General features: G+C 41.6%; 4 protein-coding genes across 13 annotated transcripts in view; 2 read left to right on the plus strand and 2 right to left on the minus strand.

Moving 5' to 3' along the window:
* Dhx57 (DExH-box helicase 57) overlaps positions 1-5,919 on the minus strand; it is a 49,258-nt gene extending 43,339 nt beyond the window's left edge. For 2 of the 3 annotated variants that reach the window (XM_029471321.1, XM_021186581.1), the window contains exon 1: positions 5,500-5,919. The gene's annotated coding sequence lies outside the window, so the exon portion shown is untranslated. Of the gene's footprint in view, positions 1-5,170; positions 5,258-5,499 lie in introns of those variants that run through there. The other variant, XM_029471320.1, reaches the window with a different exon arrangement.
* Positions 5,176-6,726, minus strand: LOC115029711. Its single transcript, XM_029470921.1, has 2 exons — positions 6,714-6,726; positions 5,176-5,732 (listed from the first exon to the last, which is right to left on the minus strand). Exons 1-2 carry the CDS (start codon positions 6,724-6,726, stop codon positions 5,194-5,196), a joined length of 552 nt encoding a protein of 183 aa, XP_029326781.1. The 3' UTR covers positions 5,176-5,193.
* On the plus strand, positions 5,662-13,104 carry Morn2 (MORN repeat containing 2). 2 transcript variants are annotated; one of them, XM_021186582.1, is made up of 5 exons: positions 5,662-5,781; positions 7,759-7,812; positions 9,927-10,033; positions 11,019-11,155; positions 12,882-13,104. In XM_021186582.1, the coding sequence occupies exons 4-5, from the start codon at positions 11,019-11,021 to the stop codon at positions 12,982-12,984; spliced, it is 240 nt and encodes a 79-aa protein (XP_021042241.1). In that variant the 5' UTR covers positions 5,662-5,781; positions 7,759-7,812; positions 9,927-10,033; the 3' UTR covers positions 12,985-13,104. The 2 variants fall into 2 exon arrangements, with proteins under 2 accessions (XP_021042241.1, XP_029327182.1); XM_029471322.1 differs by having other exon boundaries at positions 5,688-5,781; positions 9,927-10,060.
* A 7,344-nt stretch (positions 13,105-20,448) lies between these two features.
* Arhgef33 (Rho guanine nucleotide exchange factor 33) overlaps positions 20,449-23,371 on the plus strand; it is a 78,242-nt gene continuing 75,319 nt past the window's right edge. For 6 of the 7 annotated variants that reach the window (XM_029471634.1, XM_021185994.2, XM_029471635.1 and 3 more), the window contains exon 1: positions 20,461-20,559. The gene's annotated coding sequence lies outside the window, so the exon portion shown is untranslated. Of the gene's footprint in view, positions 20,560-23,371 lie in introns of all 7 variants that reach the window. The other variant, XM_021185996.1, reaches the window with a different exon arrangement.

Below are 23,371 nucleotides of genomic sequence, written 5' to 3' on the forward strand. Positions count from 1 at the left end.
ACCAGAAGATACACCAGAAAAATCTTTTCTAAGCAAAGCAAAAAAAAAAAAAAAAAAATAAAAAAAAAAAAAAAAAAAAAAAAAAAAAAAAAAAAAAAAAGGGGATAACATATAAATTCAAAGATACAGCCAAAGAATGGAAAAGGTGCGGGAAGATTTGAGAATTTATGTCCCAGACAGATTATGTGCCAATCAGAAACTAAGGAAGGGCAGATTAGCAATATGAATAGTGGACAGAACAGACTACAACAAAAATGTTATTTTAGCTAGAAAAGGACACAACCGAACAATAAAAGGGCCAACTCAGGAGGATGCTGTACAGTTACAAGCAGATGTGTACCTAACAGTGAAACACCCAACTTCACAAAGCAACAACTCTAAGAAATGGGGCAATAGATAATCCAGTCACACACACTTTCCATAATGGCACAGCAAGCTCAGGGGCATTTAGGAGAGATGGCTTTCTTTTTTTTTTTTCCACAGACAGGGTTTCTTTGTGTAGTCCTCCTGGCTATCTTGGTTACTCTGTAGACCAGGCTGGCCTCAAATTCAAATTCAGAGAACTGTTTGCCTCTGCCACCTAGCTAGAAAGTCGTAAGTACCAGCACAGATTTCACAGACATAGCATCCCACAATAAAATAGCTATTCAATTACATAAGGAATGTTGGCTAGGATAAACCGCATGCTAACCTAGGATAAACCGCATGCTAACCTAGGATAAACCGCATGCTAACCTGTAAAACAAACCTCACTACTTGTAGTTGTTGCTGTTGGGTTTTGGAAACAGGGGTTTCACAGCCTTGCCTGTTCTTTAACTCGATTTGTAGACTAGGCTGTCCTTGAACTTACAGAGACCCTCATGTCTCTGCGTTTCGAGCAACCACGCCTGGCTACCTCAATACATTTTCAGAAGACAGAAATAACACAAAACATACTATGCTACTAAAATAAAATGAAATCAGAAATTAAAAGCAGGTACAAAATTGGTTAACTCACAAATACATGGAAATTTAAAACTAGATCTCTTAGTACTTTTTCTTCAAGATCCTTCATGGCTTTACATATGTACTGCGTGTTAATTTGTCTTCCTCTTCTACACCTCGAAAGCTCTTTGGAGGCAGCAACTGTGTCTATTTTGATTGCTACTATATCTCTAGCATATGTAGTATCTCGCAGAAAGCAGAATTAAACATTTTCTGGGGTCTAAGTGAAGATTAATGAATAACTTGTGTAAGAATGGGGATCCATGCATTGATTTATCTATTCTACACATATTTATTGCAAGCTTATGTGCCAGATCTTGAAGATTTGACAGCTAAGACAAAACTCATGCCTTGTGAAGAAGCTAACTCTAGCTAGAGGATATGGTAGATAGTAAGCGGGTGTATAGTCAGTTAGGACTGCTGTCACAGAATAGCTAAGTTTACTAAAGCTGTATTTGGCTGTACTTGGGCTCACAGTTCTGACGGCTGGGAAGTACACAGCACGTGGTATCTGAGCAGATGACAGTCAGGGTCTTTGCACTGCATCCTGGCAGGGCAGGGGCGAGGAGAAAGGAAGCTAAAGGAAGAGTTTAAACACAAGGGAATGCCTCGCTTTAAGTAACTATCTCGTGAGACTGGTCTCTCTCCCTTGACGTATTAATCTCTTTTAATTATCTAACTACCTTGAAAGAATCCAACTTCTAATACTGGTAATCAATTTCAACATGAGTTTTTTTTTGAGGGGACAAATAATATCCAAACTATAGCCACAAATCTATGGTTGCTCCCTAGAGGTAGAAGGTAAGTCCCTTTGCTAAAGGTTCCGTGCAGTGCAGACACAGGGCCCAGCGGGCCTGAGCTGGATCTGACCTGAAAGCCCTCTCCCTGAGCACTGGCTTTGATGGTACCAGAAAGCACCATGCAAGCTTCCCAGAAAAGGAAGTGAACAACAGCTTTACCCAGCTTTAATGTCTATGAAACAAAACAGCCAGCTTGGTGCAATGACCCTAAGGGGGGGAATAGTGGCATGCAGTCCTTGGTGGCACCAACAGCTCTCTGATTGGAACTGAAGCCTGATCAACAGAGGGGAAATCATCCCTGGGACTGAAAACCAGGCGAACTCCTCAGGGACGTCACAGACCTCAGAGCGGAACTTATAGCTGCTACTTTACTAAATCAATATAACTTCTAACTACACTGCAAATATTCATAGCCACAGGTTAAAAGTGTAGTTCTTGATAGAGTGCCTTGGCTGTAAAAGCAGAACGCATCTGAGGTTACGGTTAACCTTGCTCAAGCCATTATCAATGAGCCACAGAAAGGAAATGATTTGCTGAGACAGCCAGCCCCCCAAGATAGGCTGACTCCACTGAGCCAACAATACCAGGAAGGAGAGGCTCATACGCAGATCCCTGGGGCTACATTAACTCCCTCAGTCCCAAGCCTCTCTCTCAACTCCAGGTATTCCCTTTCCTCCAACAGGCACCCCTTTCTTGTGGAAGACTGTCTGTCTTTGAGGTTTGAAATGAACGGTTTCACCTGCTGAGGTCAGCCTCTGGTTCCTTTCTGCCGCCTGTCACTTTACTTTGAGCTCTGAAATCTATCAGTTCTCACCCCTCATCAAAGAAACCTCTCTGTACAACAGACCCGACCACTGCAGAAATTCACAACTGATCAAAACTCTGAGAACAGAAATTGTGTGGTGTCTGACTCACCCACAACACAACTGCTGAACCTTAGATCAGGGACATTACAAAGGGACTGTGAGAGTGAGAGGAACCGGAAGTTTACTGTGAGACTCCAAGAAATGTCAGAGGCTACCTGAGAAGGCTCATCAATATGGCTGCCTAGGTAAGATCTGAACAAGGACACCAATGGAATGCTAACACAGAAAGGGGAAAGCTCAGAGCCTCCAACCTAGATAGATGAGGAACTATATGCAGCTATAGAATGCTGAGAATGGGAGAAAGGGTTTTCCTCAGGGAAGAGCCACTCAACTGTTTATTCAAAACCAAGTGGTCAGCTCTAAGGTCATATAGGTTTATATCAAATAGCATTATACAGACTGAGCAGGCTATTTATGTATTTAGGAGTATATATATATACATATATATATGTATATATATATATACATATATGTGTGTATGTATATATATATATACACATATATATGTGTGTGTATATATATACATATATATGTGTATGTATATACGTGTGTGTATACATGTATATATACGTACACACATACATGTATGTATGTAACAATAATAAAAGGAGACCATGGATATAAGAGAAAGCAAGGGAGGTACAAAGGAGGGGTGGAAGGAGGAAAAGGATGCAGGGGAGATGAAATTATTATTTCAAAAAATATAAAAATTATTTAAGAGAACAAGGCTATTACAGAGTAGTTGGTGAATGCCTCCCCCGATAACCTATGAGTGGATATATGAATAAGTGGAGAAAGTGAGCCATGAAATACTTGTGAAGAGAACATTCAAGCAGCAGCAATGACAGGTGCGAAGGTTTCAATCTCGGAGCATCAATTAGTGCCCTGGGACAGGTGCTGGGATGAGGCCAGAGTGCACAGAAGGAAATCATAGTTTCAGTTGGGCAACTATTACAGTTGTTCAGGTTAGAGAAAAGAAATGCAGTGTCTTAAAAATGGTGGGGAGGAAGACATAAGGTGTTTACATTGAAACTCCATTGGCTGTGGCTATGAGGGGCAGGAGGAAGTGCCTGTGTCAGGGAGACTTTGGGATAGAATGCTAGCTCCTCAGAAGTTTTACTTTTGGTTTGTGTAAACAGAGCAGAACATTTATACTAAATAGGGTACTCTGGCTTTGGTGGAATGCCTTGTGTGTGTGTGTGTGTGTGTGTGTTTAAGTAAAGCGTTCAACAAATGTTTTGGTAACTGATTCTTCTTTGCTGTGGTACCTGGCTTCAGCATTAGCTGCAATGTGAGTGGTAGATAAAGGTGGTGGTTTGGGATTTGAATCCAAGACTCCTTAGTGTTTATATGAATGGCCGATTCCCTGGTGGGTGGCTCATTAGCTAGAATCAGGAAAGACAGTTTCCTAGGTGAGTGGGACCCCCCCTCCCCACAAGTGGCCAAACACCAGAGAGAAACCAAACAAAAACACAAATTATGTCCTCTTTCAATGTAAAATGTAAAACTTGCCAAGCAGTGGTGGCAGACAGTTTTGAGGCAGGTGGATCTGTGAGTTGGAAGCCAGCCTGGTCAACAGAGTGAGTTCCAAGCCAGCCAGGGCTACACAGAGAAACTGTCTTAGAAAACAAAAACAAACTAACAAACAACACCCCTCAATTATTTTAAATACTCTCTAACCCTAGATCCCCACTAGACAAGAACATCCTAAGCCCCAACTACGAGTTCTCCAAAGGACAGCAGTATATACATGCACTCACAAACCCATAATGACATGAAATGATTAAACATGTGACTGAAGGAATGGCACAAACGGAATTTTCAATAATTGCATTCTTCCCCCCCCCCCCACCTTTATGTCTTTCCAGACAGGGTTTCTCTGTGTAAATAGCACTGGCTGCCCTGGAACTCGCTTTGTAGACCAGGTTGGCTTCAAACTTAGAGATCCATCTGCCTCTGTTTCCAAAGGCGTGCAGTACCACGCCCAGCTGCATATCGGGTTTTTGTTTTTTTGTTTTTTAATGTAGGAAGAAAGGAAAACATCAAACATCTTACCACCCAAACCACCCAGCTGGGGTCAATTCATACACTGAGAAATGGTTGCGGAAAAAAAAAGGCAAGAAGATTCTGTACTGACTTAAAACAAGTTGCCTCACACCAACCCAGAAAAGGTTACAGTTTCAACTTGAGCTGTAATTTTCACGCAAAAATCTGAACCAAGATTTACCGATTATAGCGGCATCCGATATCACATTCCCCAGACCTTTTCTGTAGAATACAAATTAGGTTGTATAGTCCGCAGGGAGGAATCCCACTATCTATGTAGCCTGCGAAGATTTCATCTTTCTTTACCATAGACACTGGATCTAAGTTTAGCTCTAAAAGGATCCTTTGTTTCACACCCAAGTTTGGCTCCCACGTACAGCATCGTTAAGCAGAGGTGATGAAAACTGAACCCACACCGCTTGCCTCCCAGGCAAACCTCTGACCACTATACATCCCCCAGCTCCATTCAGATACCTAGTCATGCAAGGTTCCTTTCTTCAACATCCATCTTCTCCAACCCTCTCCCCAAACAGCCCCTCGGGTCGCCACAGAGCCACAGACAGGAAATGGGGCTGGCGCCCCTCCTTTTCAACCTTGCTCGGAGCCTCGGGTGTGGACGACCTCGACTGCAGATCCCGGGGTTCCCCAGGATTCTGCAGGTCCTGGTTCATTGGCCCTGGGCTGACAGGCAGGGCCATAGGGGCTGCATGGTCCTCGGATGTGATCACTAGAGAGGGGAGGCAGCAGGCGGGCCTGGCAACCCCGAACCCGCGCGGCCTCGCACAGGCCACGTCAGGCCGTACCTGGCTCGTAGCGTTGCAGGCTGCGGAGCTCAGGAGGCGGCACCCAGGGTCGGGGTCCCGGCTGGGTTCGGCTTCCCTCTTGGACCTCACCCGCAGCAGCTGCCCCGCCCAGGTGTCTTCTGATTGGCTTCTTGCACTTTTGCTTCCGGGTGAGAGGTCGCCCGGTCGCCCCAGCAACCGAGGCCCGCTCTGTCCTAGAGCCCAGCTCCCTCCAGCCTGCCGAGCTGGCGAGCCTAGGGGAATCGCAGAGTCGCGAAAGCCTGTCCTTCACGTCTCCATCAAGTGAGTGCGCTTCCTCCCAGGAGCCGATGGACCCGGAGCCAGCCGCAGCATCCACTCTGGGGTGGAGGGGCGCCGACAGCCCGGCGTCGGGGGATCCGGAGATACAGCGTGGGCCCCCGAGTCTGTGGGTTCTCTGTGGGTTCGCTGTGCCTATCACTCCGGATTTGTTTCCTTTACGGTGCCAGAGCAATGGCAGAGGTTCCTGCTAACTCACATAATCCAGAGATTTGAATGTGGAAACGTCACCCCCTTATTTAGAGAATATTTTATTAGTTTCTGTAATCGAACTCACACAGATAAGGTTTTTACCTATGTAATACAGTGAAGTAACCCTGTACAAATGGAAAAGAAATTAGCTTGATGTTTCTAGACTAATATGGCTGCTGATTTTGGTACAATGACAACTCAACATGGTTGAAAGCACAAGTACAGTTTTCAAAAATTAAACGTGTGTTTAATATATATTTAATATATTATATAATATACATTAACATATAACACATTATATATTAATATTATATTTAATATATGTATATATGTATATTTATATATTTTATATGTATATATATTTATATATGTATAAAGAGCAATAATAGTATGTTATGCATCAATAATAACAACAGCTTTTTCAGATCCTGTAGTCATCTGAACAAAATTGTAGACGTCTAGCCTCGCCTTAAAAAACAAACAAACAGAAAAACACCACCAAACAACTAGAAACAGCACAGGTCTGTGACCATTAGGGTACCAGCACAATATATATACGTATTTAAGTATACACATATACATACATGTGCGTGTATTGTACATATATAATTACATGTATATTATATATGTATATTACATGTATATTATAGACATATAATTAGCTTTTAAGTCATCTGTAAAGAAGACATCCTGAGTAATATTGGAACCATCTTTGATAAAGCTACCAATTCGTATCATGCAGCCGGTAGGAGATATTCTACATTCACGTGATACAGCGCTGCCCCCGCATTTGTAACACTAGAGGGCGAACAAGGCATTTGAGACTTGTTTTTACTTTTTTCAGCAGAGGGCCAAACGCTGGTGTGACATAGCTCTGTAAAAGAAATGCACTCTTTTAGATAGGAATTCCTTTCAGTAGTGTTCACAGTACTACACTCTCACGAAACAACAAACAAACAAACAAAACCAAAAAAAAAAAAAAACCCCGAAAACCAAAAAGGGGGAAAATTTCCCCAAGATAAAGCCGTACAAGACTATGCTCATCCAACGTGGGAATCTGAAGAGCGGCTGAGGACTGCTTCGTTTCCTGTATGATCAGTTGTGTTTAGTAGTGTCCTGCTTAGTAGGCGTTTAGTGATTGTGTCTCAAGAGCCATTCGTTCCCTAGATGAGCATTTTCTGTTTGTAGTCAATACCGAGTCAGGTGGCAGGAGGAAATGTAATCGATCTATGGTCCCTATTTTAGTGTAGGTGACTAACTACACATAACCATTGTTTTACTAAGACCCCGAGTCCTGGAACCAGAGGAGTTTAGGGATGAGAAGAAGTCAGAAAGATTTTGCAGAGAGGCCATATCTGAGCTAGAGACTATCTACAGAGTTGGACACAAGCCTGCATGACCTACATAGGTTCATCCTTTTAGTCAAAAGTAAGAATGAAACATAATCTGTTTCTACCTAAAGAAGACGCTCGTGCTTCCGGGAGAGCCCAGCATAGCCGCAGTGGGCGCTGTGAGCAGATTTAGTAGTCCACTACTGCCTGACTGAAAAAAAAAAGTTAATTTTATACTAATAAAATCTTACAAAATAGATTGAAATAGACCATCTAGGGAAGATAATTTATCTCCTCAGGCCCCTACACCAGACAGTAGCAATGCCAGTGTGTCTGTGTGAAGAGAATTTACCGGAATTCTGCTGAAAGCACATTTGTTGTGGGTCTCATGATATTAAACTATTTAAACTTAACCTTTATTTTCTTCAATCTCTTAAAGCTTCATCAGAAGTATATAAGATAAAATTTATATTTCCAAATGGAGACACATACGGTAAGCATGCATTTCAATTATCTTTTCATATAGGAAATGTGTTTTACAAAACCTTTTTTTCAATTCTGTGAAAAATTTAATTGAAAGTTTTCAAAATTTTCTCTAGAAATAGCATAGTATTTTTCTTTCTAGCAATGCTATCCTGTAAAACACTGTCATAACCCAATTCCTATGTTTGTTGTTTCTGCGGTGATAGATGCCGTTTTAAATACCTAATATTCTCCTCTTTCTTATTTCTCGGAAAGCTGTCTACCTAATTTTTCCATAATTCACACGTTCAGATCATATAGTTAGTTCCCCTTGATGATGTTGCAAAAACCCAACCAAACAACAAAAACAACAATGATTACAACTAAAAACAAATATGCATCAGAAACAAACCTTTGAAATGACATTTATAATAGTATATACCACAGGAAGGCTGAACTGCTGTCACTGTGCAGGGCCCACTAGTGACAATGCCAGTAATACCTCATGTATACTCTCATGGCAGCAGTCATTTCAACTCTATGTTTCCAAAAAATGCTACTGTTCCCAAGAAGGAGCCGTGCCTACCTGATTTTACATCTTGAGTCCAACTTTCTGTTGTCTTTTTCTACTAAAACTTGCCCTAAAGTACAGAGGAAAACCAACTTTCTGAGCTATGAACTATTTTACCCATACATTATATTTCCAGTGGTAAAATAAGACAAGCTAAAGTTATCCCATATCAACTGCAACCTCTCAAGTCAATGCTCCTGTTTTTTAAATTTATTTTATCTTTTTTTACAGTTCCCATCCTGGTCCACCCTCTGACTGTTCCATATTACCCCCCTAACCCCCATCCCTGTCTCCATGTGGATGTCCCCAACCACACACAAACCCACTCCAACATAACTCCCCACTCCCTGGGGCCAGCCAGTCTCTTGAGGGTTAGGTGCATCTTCTCTGACTGAGTTCAGGCCCGGCAGTCTTCTGCTGTATGTGTGTTGGGGGCCTCATATCAGCTGGTATATGCTGCCTGGTTGGTGGTCCAGTGTCTGAGAGATCTTGAGGGTCCAGGTTAATTGAGACTGCTGGTCCTCCTACAGGGTCACCCTCCTCCTCAGCTTCTTACAGTTTTTCCTTAATACAACCACAGGGGTCAGCAGCTTCTGTCCATTGGTTGGGTGCAAATATCTGCATCTGACTTTTTCAGCTGCTTGTTGGGTCTTTTGGAGGGCAGTTGTGATAGGCCTCTTTTTGTGAGCACACCATAGCCTCAGTAATAGTGCCAGGCCTTGGGGCCTCCTCTTGAGCTGGATCCCAATTTGGACCTCCGTTTCCCCAGGCTTTTCTCCATTTTTGTCCCTGCAGTTCTTTCAGACAGAAACAATTATGGGTCAGTTTTGACAGTGGCATGGTAACCTCAACCCTCACTTGATGCTCTGTCTTTCTCCTGGAGGTGGGTTGGTTCTACAAGTTCCCTTTCCCCACTGTAGGGCATTTCATTTGCTTCCTGAGAGTCTCTCACCTCCCAGGTCTCTGGTGCATTCTGAAGGGTCCCCCCCATCTCCTACCTCCAGAGGTTGCCTGTTCCCATTCCTTCTGCTGGTCCGCAGGGCTTCAGTCCTGTTCCTCCCACACAATAGCTGATCATGTTCTCCTCTTTCCCCTCCCTGTCCCCTTTCTCACCCAGGTCCCTCACTCCCTCCTCCTTTCTGTGATTGCTTTCTTCTCCCTCCCAAGTGGGATTGAGGCAACCTCACTTGGGCCCTTTGGCTTGTTAACCTTTTTGAGTTCTGTGGATTGTATCCTGGGTATCCTGTATTTTTGTTTTGTTTTGTTTTGGGCTAATATCCACATTTATTGGTATATTATCCCATGTAAGTAGCAGACATCCTAACAGATGAATAGACATTTAAATCAAAACCATTATACCTAGATAGGATACCTTAAAAACCCGTGGAGTCTGTCATCCACTCTGACTCTTAGTTTTAGTCCTAAAAAGCCAGAAAAGAAAAGGCCAACCAAAGCCCACCGCTGGGGTGCGGGGCAGTTGTGAGTTGGCTTCAGCATAACTGTTACACCCACCTAAGCCCACAGCCCCCATTTCAGAGCTCAGGGTCACAGCTGCAGGCTTCCTTCCTCGATAGATGGCGACTGCACAAGAACTACCTCTGGGATCTGTGAGAGAAACGGGACGGGCACGCACACCACGCCTAACGGGATTGTCTACACAGGAAGCTGGAAAGATGACAAGGTGTCCTTATCATCCTTAATTCTCAGAGTGGGTAAATGACCCAAGCATTTCATTACCAGCCAGAAGTGCAGTGGTTAAAGGGGGTCTATTGACTCACAGCTGTAATCTGATTATGTAGGAGGCTAAGGCATGAGGATCCCGGATTCCTGGGCTACGTTGCAAGACCTGTGTTCAAACTAGATTCTGTAATGAAGATAAATGGTTTTAGTGTCTATTATTCTACATATAATATTAATCTCATAAATAGACCTAATATTATTATCTTTCTCAGCTTCCATTCATTGAGTAAAGCCAAACATTATTTTTTTTTCCATTTAATCTTCTTGACAACCTCATGAGAAAGGTACCATTAAAACTCCTTTTATATGGATGAGATAAATCAGACTCGGGTTCCTTATACAGATGGTGGGTGATAACGTGGGACTGTATACCTAGGTCTACGTTTAAGAGATCATCACATCTATGTAGGTGTGCAGCCTCTCTACAGGAGAGGGTTCTCGCCATCCACAGCAGGAGTCTCTGGGGTCACTCTTGCTCCCCAAGCCTTCTTTCTAGTCAGCCTCACGCCAGCCTTTTATCTAACCTCTGGTCCTCATGTTATGCAGTAGACACTTTTCCTACTGAGCCATTGGCATACCCCAAATTCACAAAGACAGTGTAATGTTTTCTGAAGTGACTACACCAGTTGCTTTTTAAGACTTCTGATGAACTTTGGTGTCTTGAGGATTCTAATTATCACCACCTTGGTCCCTCATCTGTTCAGATAGCCTAGATTCAGAACATTTGCGTTAGTAGGCTTCACAGACAGACAGGAGGGGGAGGGGTGGGGAGGAGCGGGGTGGTGGTGGGGGGTGGTGGTGGATAAGGATAGAAATGTCTGCTCCTTGTGGAAACAAGAAGTGATACAAAGTTAATGAGGATGTTACTAAGAAGCTTGTGGGTGTAGTGTAGGCTGGACTCTGAGCATTTCCTTTCTGACAATCAGATGAATGGCTTTGGAAGACTTGAACATTTTTCGGGTGCTGTGTATGAAGGACAGTTTAAGGACAACATGTTTCATGGACTGGGGACTTACACATTCCCAACTGGGGCAAAGTACACTGGAAATTTCAATGAAAATAGGTAACGTTACATTTTAAGAATAATTACAGTTCTAAAAGATTCTCTTCAGTCATGCTTGTTAAGTAGTGTATTTAATTAGTGCTAAATAGTCTTTATGGCATATTTGATCTCCATAAATGGCTGAGGAATGTAAGAGGGGAGGCTGTAACCATTATAGCCTTCCAAAGTGCAATATCATTTTTGGTAAAGATGATTAGACTTTCTCTGTGTAGCCCTGGCTGTCCCTGAACTCACCCTGTAGATTGGGCTAGCCTTGAACTCAGAAATCCACCTGCCCCATGTCTCCCTAGTGCTAGGATTAAAGATACACACCACCGCCAGACGTGGTAGCGCACGCCTTTGATCCCAGCACTCAGGAGGCAGAGGCAGGTGATTTTCTGAGTTCGAGGCCAGCCTGGTCTACAGAGTGAGTTCCAGGACAGCCAGGGCTATACAGAGAAACCCTGTCTCGAAAAACCAAAAAAAAAAAANGCCTGGTCTACAGAGTGAGTTCCAGGACAGCCAGGGCTATACAGAGAAACCCTGTCTCGAAAAACCAAAAAAAAAAAAAAAAAAAAAAAAAAGGTACACACCACCATGCCTGACTGATTATTAAGCTTCTACCCCAGCTTCTGTGGTCTCTGTTAGTGTAGGGTGAGTAGAAAACTGTGTGATTCTTGAACAAATTTAGCCCAAGAATAATTTTCACCTAAAATAATTCCTGTGGTTAATTTATCCTGACCTGATGTGTTCATGAATGTTTTATTATGATAACTTTAAAGTATAACCAAAATTAGAGAATGCTAAAACTAGAAATGCACATACTATTGCCCTTTCTGAGCATATGATTGCAGAAAATATAAAAATGAATGAAGTATAAGCATAGTTTTATAAGCTTCATCTTACTCCATATCAAGCCACCCCAAGTTCATTATGAGGCTGGGGATGCAGCTGAGTTGATAGAGTGCTTGTCTAGTGTACATGAAACCTTAGGTCAAACCCCACATCACATAGAATCGGGCACAGCACGCAGCTCATGCCTGTAATCCTAGCCCCTGAGAGTCAAGGCTGGGAGGCCAGAAGTTCAGTGGCACCCCTGGCTACACGAAAAGTTCGAGGCCAACCTGAGCTACAGGAGACCCTGCCTCAAAAGGAAAATAAATTTATTTATAAATATCCCTTTCACAATCTAGAATGAAAGTGCTATCTAATTGTTATAAAGTCAGTGTGATACATTTCTAGGACTCCATTTTTGTAACAAGGACACAAACTATTTTCACTTATATTAATAAAGAGAGGAAAAGATAACCTATGGGATACAGCCTATTCATATATGAGTGTGTTTCCACCACTACAGTGGGATCAGAAGAACACTGTGCAAGCACAGCACCTCAAACGGAGCTGATGACCAAGAAATATTTGTTAAGTAAATGAATGTTTGAGTCGAGCCAGATAACCAATACACAAGTTTCAAGTTTCAGCCGATTGCTTGGTTTTATATAAAGTTAAGTTTATTTGACGCTGAATCCATGAGCACCAATATTTGTATCTAGACAGTGTGTGTTTGAGATACTGTGTCTTCTGAGTGTATGAAAGCAGAACGCTGGTGAGTAATAGGAAGTGACGTGGAAAGGTAAAGAGCCCTAGACAGGCAGCGCAGCATAGCAGTCCACGTAGTCTGTGAATCCACATAGACTGTGAATGACCAGTCCCGACTAACGAGCAAGCTCACTTCTCGCTTTTGCAGGGTAGAAGGTGAGGGAGAATACACTGACATCCAAGGCCTGCAGTGGTGTGGTAACTTCCACTTCACAGCTGCCCCCGGCCTGAAACTAAAGCTCTACATGTAGACCTGCTGCCTTAATGCTGAGATGTGGCCTCTGCACCGCCCCTTAGGCAAAGCAACTGAACCTTCTGCTAAAGTGACCTGCCCTCTTCTGAAAATCCAATAAAGTTGTCATGCACTTACACCCTTTTGAATTATGTATTGTATGTGTGTGAGCTCATGTGTGTTTATGTGCATGTGTGTGCACATGTGCTTGTTCAGTGTGTGTGTGTCTGTGTGTGAGTGTTTGTTCATGTAGGTACATGTGGAAGGCAGAAGTTGATAATAAAATGCCTTTTTCAGGCCAGAACATGCTTTTAATCCTAGCACTCAGGAGAGGCAGGCAGATCTCCTGAGTTGCAGGACAGCCATGGCTACACATCTTGAAAAAGAAAAAAAAAGTCCTTTTCAATCATTTTTCACTTTTTTTTTTTAAGACATGGTCTTACTGTATGGCCATGGCTGGCCTAAAACTCACTGTGTAGACCAGGTTGTCCTCAAACTCACAAAGATCTACCTGTTTCTTCTAACCAAGTGCTAGGATTAAAGGTGTTTGGTCACTAGATTCAATCTTTTCACCTCATTTGTTCCTCAGTGAACCTGGAGCTCACTGTTTCTGCTAATTTGGCTGGCCAGTGGCCCCCAGGATACACCCATCTCTGCCCACCCCCAGCTGAGCACTGAGGTTAGGCACGTACCAGCATGCCTGGAGAGGGAATCAGGGCCTTCACGTTTGCAGGGCAAGCCCTTTGCCCACTAAGGCACTTCCCCAACTCTTGAATTGTATCTTCATTAGGAAATGACTCTAAATAAATTGTGTGAGTCAATTCAGAGTTTTTGCATGTTTTAAAATTGGAGCAGTACGGTCCGAATGGTGGCTAAGTCACTGTGTAACTCTGCACCTCGACTTTTGTCAGCCCCTCCCTCCGGCTTGTGCCTTCAGGTTTCTTTTGGAAGAAAAACATTTTTCATGAGATGCTCTTTATAGTTATGCAATCAGTTGGTCCCCACTGGATTGGTTTACAGTTGTGGTAAAGCTTAACATGAAAGCTGTCTTTTCAACAAGAACTTAAATGCAGTACATTGTTGCTGACTGTAGCTGCCATGTTGTACAGCTTGTCCCCAGAATTTATGCTTGACCGACCGACCCCTTAACACAGAGATTAGTACTGACATTTCCTGCTTCAACCACTATCTAGTCTTCGGTTCCACGAACGTGAACATTTTACATGCCTTATAGAAATGATGCAACATTTGACTGGCCCTTCTTATAATATCCTGAGTGGTCAGCTGTGTTATATTACAAAAATCCCTTCATAAAAAGCTGAGCAGTATTCCACTATATGCATAGATTATATGTATACATTATATGTATTTCTCTAAGCTGGACAATCTAAGCTTGGCTATTGTGAACTGTGCTGCAGTGAACATAGAAATGTTCACTGGAATTTTCTGTTAGAGATGCTGATTTCAACTCATGTGCATAAGTACCCAGTAGGAGTGCTGGATCACACAGTAGGTCTGTTTTTGTCTCTGAGGGCCCTCCGTGCTGGTTTTCCATCGTGGGAGTGTGTTTCTACTCACAGTATGTGAGGGTTCAACTTTCTGCAGATCCTTAGCAACATTGTCTTTCTTCTTGTTGACAGTGGTAGTAATTGGTTGATCCGCCTAAGACTGCTTGGCACTCGACTGTATGTATAACCCAGGCTATCCTCAACTCATGATTTGATTGTCCTCTCTCTACCTCCTGTGTGCCAGCTTTACTTACAGCAGTCCTGTGTGGTTGGTTTGGTTTTAGTTTTGTTAGCATATGGAATAGTTTTGTGGTTTTGCTGCTAGCCACCCTGACATGTACGCTGTGGTAGCGTGTTGTGGTTTTGGTTTTTCTTCCCCAGAGATTTGTGAACTGAGCTTGTGCATGCTCGTGGGGCCTTTTGTATCTTTTTTTTTTTTTTTTTGGAAAACATCCACTCAGGTTCTTAGTCCAGGTTTTAATTTGATTATATATTTTTTTCTTGTTTCTTCTCTCTCCTCCCTTCCTCTGCCTTTCTTATTTATTTTTCTTTTCTTTTGAAACCAGGTATCACATGTATTCCTGGCTGAACTGGAACTTTTAAATTTTTTTCTCTTACTTTATATATATATATATGTTTTTTTTTTGCCTGAATGAACCTCTGTGCACTACGAAATGCATGCAGTTCCTGTGGAGGTCAGAGGTTGGTGTTGGATCCACTGGGATGGAGGTACAAATGGTGGTGTGATTCGAACCTGAGTCCTCTGTAAGAACAACCTGTGCTCTTAATCTTTGAACCATCTTTCCATCTACATCTATCATGTAGACCAGGCCTGCCTTGAACTCACAGAGATCCACTGCCTAAAAGCATATGCAACTACACCTGGTCCATTGTTTTCTCTTTTACATCTATTTGCTTAAATGTGTGTCCATGTATATGTGTTCTCATGGTGTGTGTGTGTGTGTGTGTGTGCCCAAGGTCAGCATGTGGGCAGTTCCCTGGTTTTCTCCTTACATCTATTTCAACGTCTTCTTCTTCTTTTTAAAAATATTTATTTTTATTTATATGTGTAACTGTCTTCAGACACACACTAGAAAAGTGCATTGGATCCCATTACAGATGGTTATGAACCACCGTGTGGTTGTTGGGAATGGAACTCAGGACCTCTGGAAGAGCAGTCAGTGCTCTTAACCACTGAGTCATCTCTCCAACCTCCCCCTCTGTTGATGGTAAAATAATTCTTTTTTTAAATTAAACTAATAAAATTTATTTAAAATATACAACTCAGTATTGACATTTTTTAAGTCATATAAATAATTTATGATAAATTCCTCTTAAATATACATGATATCTTCTAAAGCTAAAAGTAATAAGTACTCAACCAGTTTTTTAAATCTATTTGAAACATTAAACATGATAGAAGTAGAAAAAAATCTCTTATGAAGTCCGCTATGAAAGGAAATTGTGGCAAGTTCCTTATTAGACAGAAACCAATCCATCTCCAAGGGAGAATACGCAGCATAACTGTGGCTTCATAGAATGAATTGGGTAGTGTTTCTTCTGTTTCTATTTTGTGGAATAGTTTGAAGAGTATTGGTATTAGGTCTTCTTTGAAGGTCTGAAAGAATTCTGTCCTAAACCCATCTGGTCTTGAGATTTTTTTGGTTGAGAGACTTTTAATGACTGCTTCTATTTCTTTAGGGGTTATGGAACTGTTTAGATGGTTTATCTGATCCTGATTTAACTTAGGTATTTGGTATCTGTCTAGTAATTGTCCATTTCATCCAGATTTTCCAGTTTTGTTGAATATAGGCTTTTGTAGTAGGATCTGATGATTTTTTGAATTTTTTTCAGTTTTTGTTGTTATATGTCCTCTCTCTCTCTCTCTCTCTCTCTCTCCTTCCTTTCTTCCTTCCTTCTTTCCTTTCTTTATTTCTTTTAAAAGATTTATTTATTATTATATATAAGTACACTGTAGCTGTCTTCAGATGTGCCAGAAGAGGGCATCAGGTCTCATTATGGGTGGTTGTGAGCCACCATGTAGTTGCTGGGATTTAAACTCAGGACCTTCAGAAGAACAGTCAGTGCTCTTACCCGTTGAGCCATCTCACCAGCCCTATATGTCCCTTTTCATTTCTGATTTTGTTAATTTGGATACTGTCTCTGTGTCTTCTGGTTAGTCTTACTAAGGGTTTATCTATCTTGTTGATTTTCTCAAAGAACTGGCTCCTGGTTTTGCTGATTCTTTGTGTAGTTTTTTTGTTTTTATTGTTGTTGTTGTTTCTACCTGGTTGATTTCAGCCCTGAGTTTGATTATTTCCTGCCTTCTACTCCTCTTGGGTGTATTTGTTTCTTTTTGTTCTAGGGCTTTCAGGTGTGCTGTCAAGCTGCTAGTGTGTGCTCTCTCCAGTTTCTTTTTGGAGGCACTCAGAGCTATGAGTTTCCCTCTTAGCACTGCTTTCCTTATGTCCCATAAGTTTGGGTATGTTGTGCCTCATTTTCATTAAATTCTAAAGTCTTTAATTTCTTTCTTTATTTCTTCTTTGACCAAGTTATAATTGAGTAGGGAATTGTTCAACTTTCCATGTGTATTTGGGCTTTCTGTTGTTTTTGTTACTATTGAAGACCAGCCTTAGTCCGTGGTGATCTGATAGGCTGCATGGATTATTTCAATCTTCTTGTATCTGTTGAGGTCTGTTTTTTGACCGATTATATGGTCAATTTTGGAAAAGGTACCATGAGGTGCTGAGAAGAAGGTATATTCTTTTGTTTTAGGATGAAATGTTCTACAGATATCTGTTAGATCCATTTGGTCCATAACTTCTGTTAGGTTCACTGTGTCTCTGTTTAGTTTGTGTTTCCATGATTTGTCCATTGGTGAGAGTGGGAGTTGAAGTCTCCCACTATTATTGTGTGAGGTACGATGTGTGCTTTGAGCTTTAGTAAAGTTTCTTTTATGAATGTGGGTGCCCTTGCATTTGGAGCATAGATGTTCAGAATTGAGAGTTCTTCTTGGTAGATTTTTTTCTTTGATGAGTATGAAGTGTCCTTCCTTATCCTTTTTGATAACTTTTGGTTGAAAGTTGATTTTATTTGATATTAGAATGGCTACTCCAGTTTGTTTCTTGGGACCAATTGTTTCTTGAGAACAATTTTCTTTGAACACTGAGGTGCTGTATGCAGCAAAATGCTGGGTCCTGTTTGCATATTGAGTCTGTTAGTTTATGTCTTTTCATTTGGAAATTGAGTTCACTGATGTTAAGAGATATTAATGAATAGTGATTGTTGCTTCCTGTTATTTTGATGTTATTTTTATGCTATGTTATCTTCTTTTGGGTTTGTTGAAAGAAGATTACTTTCTTGCTTTTTCTAGGGTGTAGTTTCTCTCCTTGTGTTGGAGTTTTCCATCTATTATCCTTTGTAGNGCTGGATTTGTGGAAAGATATTGTGTAAATTTGATTTTGTCATGGAATATCTTGCTTTCTAGATCTATGGTAATTGAGAGTTTTGCTGGCATCTGTGTTCTCTTAGGGCCTGTATAACATCTGCCCAGGATCTTCTAGCTTTCATAGTCTGTGGTGAGAAGTTTAGTGTAATTTTGATAGGTCTGCCTTTATATGTTATTTGACCTTTTTCCCTTACTGCTTTTAATATTCTATCTTTATTTAGTGCATTTGTTGTTCTGCTTATTATGTGACAGGAGGAATTCCCTTTGTGGTCCAGTCTATTTGGAGTTCTGCAGGCTTCTTGTATGTTCATGGGCATCTCTTTCTTTAGGTTGGGGAAGTTTTCTAATATAATTTTGTTGACCTTTTAAGTTGGGAATCTTCACTCTCTTCTATACCTATTATCCTTAGGTTTGGTCTTCTCATTGTGTTCTGGATTTCCTGAATGTTTGGGGTTAGGAGCTTTTTGCATTTTGCATTTTCTTTGACTGTTGTGTCAGTGTGTTCTATGGTATCTTCTGCACCTGAGATTTTCTCTTCCATCTCTTGTATTCTGTTGGTGATGCTTGCATCTATGACTCTAACCACTGATCAATCTCTCCAGCCCCAAGGTTTAAGAAATTACAGAACAAAAGCAGGTGTGATGGAAGGGCTGAAGAGCTAGATGGTGATGATGCCTGCATAGTCCTGGAAAAGCCCGGTCAGGCAGCCCATGTCTTTAATCCCAACATTTTAGAGGGAGAGGTAGGAGAATCAGGAGTTCAGGGTCATTTTTGGCCAGACTTATCTACATGAATACTTGTCTAAAAAAAAAAGAAGAAGAAAAAGAGGAGGAGGAAGAGGAAGAAGAGGAGAAGAAAGAGAAGAGGAAAGAAGAAAGAACAGGAGGAGGAGGAAGAAGAGGAGGAAGAGGAGGAGGAAGAGGAGGAGGAGGAAGAGGAGGAGAAAAAAGAAAGCCAGCCAAAAATCCCAGCCTGGACTGAGGAGGGGCTCATGAGATCCACCCCCAAGTGAGATGCTGTCAGCAGCTGATGGTTGCTGGGACGGAGCAGTCTTTTCTTCAGGGATGCAGCCCCTGAGAGGCTGCCTATCCTCCAGCAGAGGGTCCTACACTCCTGCACATTTGTGGGGGGTTAAAAAAGCACATGCAGTCAGGAGGGGAAAGCTATGGGGAGGGATTGTGGGGGTGGATTTGAGCAACATACATAGACATGCATGACATTTCTAAACAATAAAATCATCTTGTAAATACGTTAAGGTATACTGAATAATTCAATTCAAAGGAACAGTTTTATGGACTATATATGAATTATATCTCAATTTCTCAAATGTAAATCTGTAGTCATCATATAGTCTGTGCTCAGAAATCTTAAGCTACATTCCCAGGCCCATAGAAATCTTCTTTCCCAGATAAAGTAATATTTAAAAGTGTCAAACTCCAGCCAGGCGTTGTGGCGCACGCCTTTGATCCCAGCACTCAGGAGGCAGAGGCAGGTGGATTTCTGAGTTCAAGGCCAGCCTGGTCTACAGAGTGAGTTCCAGGACAGCCAGGGGTACACAGAGAAACCCTGTCTAGAAAAACCAAACCAAACCAAACAAAAAAAGTGTCAAACTCCACTACTGAATAATTATACTGTACCCATAAATATGTACAATTAAAAAATGAAATAAGATTTGAATGGAAAAATTACCAAAGTAGTAGGTATCATCTATAGTTTTAAAATTACATTAAAGATCTGACTTTTTTTTTTGCTAAAACTCTATTCCAAAACTGACCAAAATGAAAAAATAAAGTGTTGAAATGAGTACTTTGTGTCATATTTCATTTAAAATATTATAAATGTGTTTTTTAATATCATTGACATAATGACATTTTTTATTCTTTACTGTGCTAATATAGATTTGGGTTAAAATATCTTTTGAAGTATTAAAAATGGTATTTTATTTTTTTGTAATAGCTTTGTTGTTAATTTCAAAAGACTATAGTGCTCAAAGAAATTCTGTCTCAACCCCTCCAATAATAATAATAATAATAATGATAATAATAATAACTAGACATTTTTGGGTGTGTTGCTTAGCATTAGCCAGTATTGCTTTAAATTCAATAGTATTGTTATTGTACTGCCATTCATTAGGAGCTAACTCCAAGGTAAGTTAGAATGAGGTGAGCAGATGCTGTCAGGAGCCAGGGCATACAATGTCGATCCAGAACATCTGGGAAATACTCCATAGAAGAGCACATGCCTTGCAGTGAGCCTAAGCTCTCCTTGTAGTTTTTATGGCATCAAAATAGGTTTTACTTTTTAAATATGTAACTTTGCCTTGCTCTAGTAACTTCTTAGGCTGTGAGTCTTGCCTTTCTCGAAGGTGCTGAAGTCCCCCCTCCCCCTGAAGTGGTGTGTGTGCATCCTCTCACCCTTGGAAGCAGACTCAGCTCCACTCACTTGATTAGCTGACCTGGAGCTTATGTAATTAGAAGAGACACCAGTCTCCCTCATTTAAAAGCCTGTTAGCATATGACAGTCTCCTATCAAGGGAAGCCAATCCCCTCCACAGCTTCTTCCTGGAATCTTTTAAGTTACTTCAGAATCCAGATAAGCCTTGGACTGGGGATGCGCTAACCACAGCAGGCACCATGGGGTAAGTACATGCCCGGAGAACCAGGGAAAGGGGAACTATTTTTATAAGAGAACAAAGCTACCCATCTTTATCTGTGGTGCACTAATCCAAGTCCAAAATAGAGTAACATTTATTTAAGGCAGACATTCAGATAAGTAACTTTTACTTCAGGAATTACAATGTGTAAAACATTCATTCATTTTTCCTGGTTAGCGTTTATGTTTGAATCTACCTTTGCAGGCTGTCAGCTCGTGCAATGTCTGGGGACTAAAGTGGCTCTGCACATTTACGTATTTATTTGAAGCTGGGTTAACTCTAAGAACAGTTTTAGAGAGAGAACGAGAAAATTCTCTTATTTACAAGGCAGCATTATGCCAACACATGCATGCTTCTTTGGGATTAAGGATAATGAAAGCATGAAAAAGATCAGGGATGGGGAGGGTTGGTTTATTTATGCCTCTCTGACGAAGAACAAGGGTAGAGGAGTTTTGGGCAGAGCTCAGAGTTCTATGGACAGTAACAGTTGTACTGGCTGAGCCTGTGTACAGATGAGTTCACTACACAGAGGTATTTATTTGTGAAGCATTTTCAAACAGTTCTTGGGGGGCTTGGGGTCTGATGAAAAAACAAAACAAATCAGATTTCACTCAAAAGCTTACTGTTCTCTTTGGAAAGTGTTTGATTCCATAACAATTACTACTACAGTTATATGCATTTTAGATGCGGAGGCAGCTCTGTCTGGATGTAGAGACTTACCTTTGTCCTCTTTCCTTCTTCACGTAGCTCCTTTCAATACAAACCGTGTCATGCAGAATACTGATGCCTCACTGAAGGTTTCTTGGGAAGGATTCCACGGAAGTGATCAGAAATGTGTGGGAAAGGGTTTGGGCACTCTTACTCCAAAACAGTTTCCACTAACTCTAGTTAGTATTCACAGTTTTGTTGATGACCATGAGTCTGGAGAGACAGTGCTAAACCTGTGTGAAAGACTTTTGAAAGAAACATCATACTGTTACTAATTTTTTCATATACAGTTTTGCTGGGGATTATACTCAGGGTATTATGCATGCTGGGTAACCACTCTACCAGTGAGCGCTATCCCCAGCCCCTGTCGTTAGCTTAAATAGATGACTGGTTTTTCTTCTGTGCACAATGGTGTTGTGCCTGCGTGTATGTCTATGTGAGGGTGTTGGATCTTGGACTTTACTGGCAGCTGTGAGCTGCCATGTGGGTACTGGGAATTGAACCTGGGTCCTCTGGAAGAGCAGCTAGTGCTCTTAATCACTGATCTCTTAACTCACCAGCCCTGTTATTAACTTTTAATACAAATAGAAATGAAGTAGTTTCAAGCTAAGTATTAACAAAGAAGTCCCGAGTGAAGACTTCACGTGCATCTGCTTGGCTTCGTTGGGTGAGAGGTGAAAGGCCTCTCAGGTCTTCCTCGTCCTCTCCTGTTCCCTTGCCTGGAGTCTGTACATCACCGCAGCCACCAGTTGCCCCAGGCAACGCCAGGGAGCCCTCCTGCTTACCTCCTCTGCTGCTTCCTTACAAACAGGAATTCTCACCTTTTGGGGGAGCAAAAATGGGCTTCAAGGATCTTTGGAAAGTAGTCTTTCTAGCTTTATAAAAAAAAAATAAGTAAACTGAAACATTTTTACATGCAATTTCAGGTTTCTAGATAGTCCACGCCCCAGATGAAGAACACTGGGTATTTAGTTGGTTCTTGAGATAAGGTCTCTTGTATTCCAGGCCGACCTCAAGCTATGTATAGACAGCCAGAACCTTGAACTTCTGATCTTTCTGCTCCACCTTCCCTAAGTGTTGGGATTACAGGTACAGGGCACCATGGCTCTTTTAAAAGAACAGTTGGTTTTGAATTTAGGACAAGAGTATAATTAATTTGTCTAACAGTTTTCTTAGTTTCCGGAGTGCTATAAAATGTAAAAATCATTAAGAGAATGATTCTATTTTCAGGGGTAGGGTCACATTACCATTCTGTTCTCTTTTAGACCCTTTCCCCCAGCCACCCAATTTGCTTAAGACAGGAGTCCAGTTTAACCGAACACATCTCTCACTGCTGCGTCTCTCACTGCTACCGTCAGGCCCCTGGGACTTGATTAATCACTCGTGCCTCTGGAGAAAGCTCCAGGAGCCGCTGATGAAAAGGAACATCATTTTGTTTCTGAGGCTCCGTGCCCCAAATAAGATGAGCTAAACAGAGGGTACCCTGCTCAGGATTATACAGGACTTTGTTCTGCTCCATAGCTCAGAGAGTTGGGTCTCGCTGGTTCCTGCCTTGTTGATGAAGACGTGATCTTCCTAGAATAGTCAGACATGTAAAGGGTGGCTGCTGTCAGATGCTTGAGTTTGTTCATCTGAAGACATCTCTAGGACTTTTCCTGAGATGAGGGGATACCTGTCTTGGATTTGTCTTTGGGTCCTACTTAATGCCAAGCCCTTTTCACGTTGCCTCAGGCTATCCTGGCATGGTTTTAGTGAGCAACAAAGAAACAAATATTACAAAATTTTCATACTCTCTAGAGAGTCTCCTCCCCTCTAACTTCTTATGGAATGTGGGATGATTAAAGATGGTCTGTAAAGATGTATATAGAGATAGCTTGTGAGATGTGGAAGGACCTTAAACCAGCCTGGTGATGCATCCTTGTAATCAGAACACTGGGGGAACTAAGGCAGGGTTAGCATATGTTTAAGGCCAGCCTGGGCTACACGTTGACAAAAGAGAGAGAGAGAGAGAGAGAGAGAGAGAGAGAGAGAGAGAGAGAGAGAGAGAGAGAGAGAAGATGAGAGAGAACTGTGCAGTGTAAAATACCCT

This window comes from Mus caroli, chromosome 17, assembly GCF_900094665.2.
Source record: "Mus caroli chromosome 17, CAROLI_EIJ_v1.1, whole genome shotgun sequence".
NCBI classification, from domain to species: Eukaryota; Metazoa; Chordata; class Mammalia; order Rodentia; family Muridae; genus Mus; species Mus caroli.